Raw genomic sequence first — 3,564 nt, 5'->3', positions numbered from 1 at the left:
CTGGAATGTATAAAAGGGCTTATTTAAATGCTTGTTTGCATTTTCACTTTAGCTTCTCCTCGTAAAGGCAGAGGGAAGTTGCACGGCTAGCGTACATTTTTACATTTGCTTCCATGTTCGATCGCACGTTTTATTACAGAGTAAGACAGCGTAACAGGAACACAAGCAGCTGACACTTCCCACCACTGCAGGGGAAGGCCGTAAATGCGGCTCGTGTAGACCCTCCACGAACAGCCCATCTTGATGAACAGAATAAACAGAACCACACAGTGATTTTATACACATGTACATAAATATACGTATGTATTAAACTCCTGTTTTCTGTATCTGTTCATGTAAACCAAGCTACGTCACCTAACTGAGCAGTTTGTTTCTTCTGGCTGTGAAATGAGAGGGATGACGGATTTACCTAAAGGTTTTAGGGACAGATGAATGGCCCCTATGTTGTGCTGGAGACTGAAGAGCCAGGAGATGAGAGGGATCTTCACCACACAGGGAGCAAGGGTGAGGGGTTCCCCATCACCTGGACCAACCGTGAGTGTCTGGTGGCACTGGAAGTGGTTACACCCCAAGGACCACACGCAGATTTGATCCTCACTCCTGAACCTCTTCTTACAACTCAGTTCATGCATTTGACTGCTGTTACAGGACAAAATACATCTCCAGGACAAAAACAGGCACTGCGCTTCAATAATGAACACCGATGCTGGCCTACGCCATGAAAATTACCGGGCTAATTAGGGGACCACAACATAATGCTCCACATATTCAACACAGACAAGTGAGATGGGGAAAAGTCGCTGCTGGGTTTTGAAAGTAATTTTGTTTTGCAGAGTGTTTTTTGCTTTAATCTACTGCAGCTACTGAACAAATTCAGTTGTATTAGACAAATATATCCCTAACTATCCTAAAAACATAACATACATATATCCACTTTGCTGCAGCTCGCTTTTTGATCCTATTATTCCCCTCCCTACTCCCAGTTCTACCTTGTGAAGCCACAAACAAGGTCAGCACATCAAAATTTGAGCACTAAAACAAAGAAGGCTTGAGTTCTGTTTCTGGTCTGATTTTCTGTGTGAGCTGAGAAACTCAGTCTGAGGGTGCTATGGAGATATTTAGCTTCCCTGCGGTTTCCAGGGGAGGCACTGTAAAATTTGTCCCTGTGATGGACCAAGACACGTCGGTGATCTGAGAGCTTCACGTGAAACAGGATCAGAGCAGTTTGGTTTCCAGTTTAGTGCCTGACTCAAGGAAGAGTGAAGAGATAACAAGAGAAGAGGAAGTGTAAGAAATAACGAAACAATAAAACCTCCTGTGTAGGCAGATTAAGAGCCCGATGGCTGATCTACCCTAGACATCACAGGAACACACAGCCCTAAAATAGAGGCTGAAATAAAAAGGTACTTTTGTGGCATTTGTAGAGGGTTGGCACGGCAGATAGTTCCTTTCTGCTGAAATGATGCTGAGCTGCAGCTGACGTTAATTCACATCTGGCAAGTCAGGGAAGCATCTCAGGAGAGAAATGAAATGATGCACAGAGATGCACATCTGGAACTTGACTACACAGCAGCAGCAGTCCGTTATGTGCTGGTGGAGGCAACTTTTGGGAAATAAGATGCAGAATTCATTTTTGATGAATGCATTCAGAATATGATTAACAGAGATCAAAACTTATGGACATCCAGCCAGGTTAAAATCTCGGCCTGGACAAGACAACTGTCTGTGCTGAATGTTTGTTCAGTGAGGGAAGGATAAGGATGAAGAACCAGTGCTAATATCCGGCTAAGGAAAAGTGAATAGGCACCTTAAGGTTTCAAACAAATCCAAGATGCAGGAGTCAGCCTGGAAATGGGGTGGGATGGAATCACAGAGGAGAACCCCAAACTGCAAATGAATTATTTAACTTACAATTTTTAAAAATACAGCCAACATTAGGCTGAGAAACAATAAAACAAGAACCCAGGTGACTTAGCGAAGAAGGGTTAGATCTTTATGCTGCTTACATTTGAGTTCTCCTATCTGTAACAGACAGATAATTAAATTAATTCATCAATTACTAAATGAGTTCACTTACTTCATGGCATGTAATTCGTTTAGCCTGATCTGTTAAGAGGCACATCCTAATGTCAATTTGTAATAATTTGCAAATTCAATTTAATATATTAGACATGATGAGAAAAGGGGAATTGAATGCAGAGAACAAAACTGCACCGAAGACGCAAAACTCCCCGAGACGACGCACACCACGGACGGCAGCAAGCGTCTGTCAGCAAGGTCTGCTCCCCGCTCAGCGCTGCCAGCCGGGCTGCAGGAACCACGCGGTGCTTGCAACAGGTTTGACACGACACACGCAGCTGCCAGCCCGTGCTGCTGTCCCCACAGCCTCGCAGCTGGACCGGGTTTTTGCATTGTGTTCTCTCCTTCCAGTCCCTCGCGAATAATCTCATCGGGAGATTCCTTTTGCGCAGAATTTCTTTGTGGTTTTAACACTGGCCAAGTGAATTCATTCTAGATTATCCCCACAATTGTCTCATGTAGCAACTGGGGAGGTTAAAAGGATAAAATAGCTGAAGTGATGACTGGGGTAAGGAAGTATGTGCTATGCGATGCCAGCTGCAGCAAAGGGCCTGGCGAGGATTTAAGGAAAAAGTAGAGGGAGGCCTTCAAATGTAAAGCCTGATGGTGGTCTGGATGCAGCACGTGCATACATCTGTGCACAGAAAGCGTGGAGCAGGTGATGGGGGAACGGCTCGGAGCAAGTGCTGGCTGCCAGCACGTGCAGAAGTGCCCACGTACCGGTGTCAAAGTGGGAGCAGCACCCCTCGAAGGCACGACCTGCCTCTCAGCAACATCGACTGTTCCAGCAGCCTCCTTCCAGCGTGGAGAGAAAACAGGGAAAGGCACGCAATTAGCGAAGAAGGGAACGCAGCCGAGCCATGATAACATTAGGAGGCTATATTGAGCCCTCTTTAATGGGAAAATTGAGTTAGGTTGCTACCAACAGCAAGCCAAAAATTTGTACTGGTGCAAAATACACACGGCTGGAGCTTCAGAAGCCCACGGTCTCTCTGCTGGGTGGGTAACTGAGCATCAAGCAGCACGACACGGCTGCGTGCATGGCAAGCACCCCTGGGCACCAGGCTGGAGGGCTGCAGGCACGTGGCCGGTCACTGGGCCACCCCTCCCCTGAGGTCACATTTCAGGGAAAGGTGTTTAAAGGGTCAGCCCACTGCAGACAAACAGAAAACAGTGGGCAAGTGATGGATTTTTGTTTTATTCTGCCTAAATTTTGGCAGAATGTAGGTGCCTGGAGGGATAAAACCATCTGTTCAGTAGCTGCTTGGGTGTCTGCAAATGTGATCTTAGAGCCTGGTGTTACCTGCTGCTGGTGATCCGAGGTGTTCCACCTGGGGTGATTCTCCCCTGGACTGCCAACTGACAGCACCATGCCCTCTGAAAGATCCCAGAACCCACCAAAATCCACGCTGACCCCAGAACTCTTTCCAGAACACGGCAAGGCAGCAGCAGTCTGGCCCCTGGAGCTCCTGCCCAGAAAGGTGA

The 3,564-nt window shown here is 46.9% G+C and overlaps 1 protein-coding gene across 15 annotated transcripts in view; it reads right to left on the bottom strand.

Annotated features, from left to right (window-relative positions):
* LOC310897289 (uncharacterized protein) overlaps positions 1-3,564 on the bottom strand; it is a 127,466-nt gene that overhangs the window by 10,727 nt on the left and 113,175 nt on the right. The window contains exon 6 of one of the 15 annotated variants that reach the window (XM_083830727.1): positions 2,800-2,874. The exons of the other annotated variants lie outside the window; for them this stretch is intronic. Within the exon in view, the coding sequence (XP_083686853.1) occupies positions 2,846-2,874 (29 nt within the window). The 3' untranslated portion in view covers positions 2,800-2,845. The remainder of the gene's footprint in view (positions 1-2,799; positions 2,875-3,564) is intronic. 15 annotated transcript variants of the gene reach the window in all.

This window comes from Anser anser, assembly GCF_964211835.1.
Source record: "Anser anser genome assembly, chromosome: 1".
Taxonomy (NCBI): Eukaryota; Metazoa; Chordata; class Aves; order Anseriformes; family Anatidae; genus Anser; species Anser anser.
The sequence above is the reverse complement of the archived record's forward strand: the minus strand, read 5'-3'. Positions and strand labels throughout refer to the sequence as shown.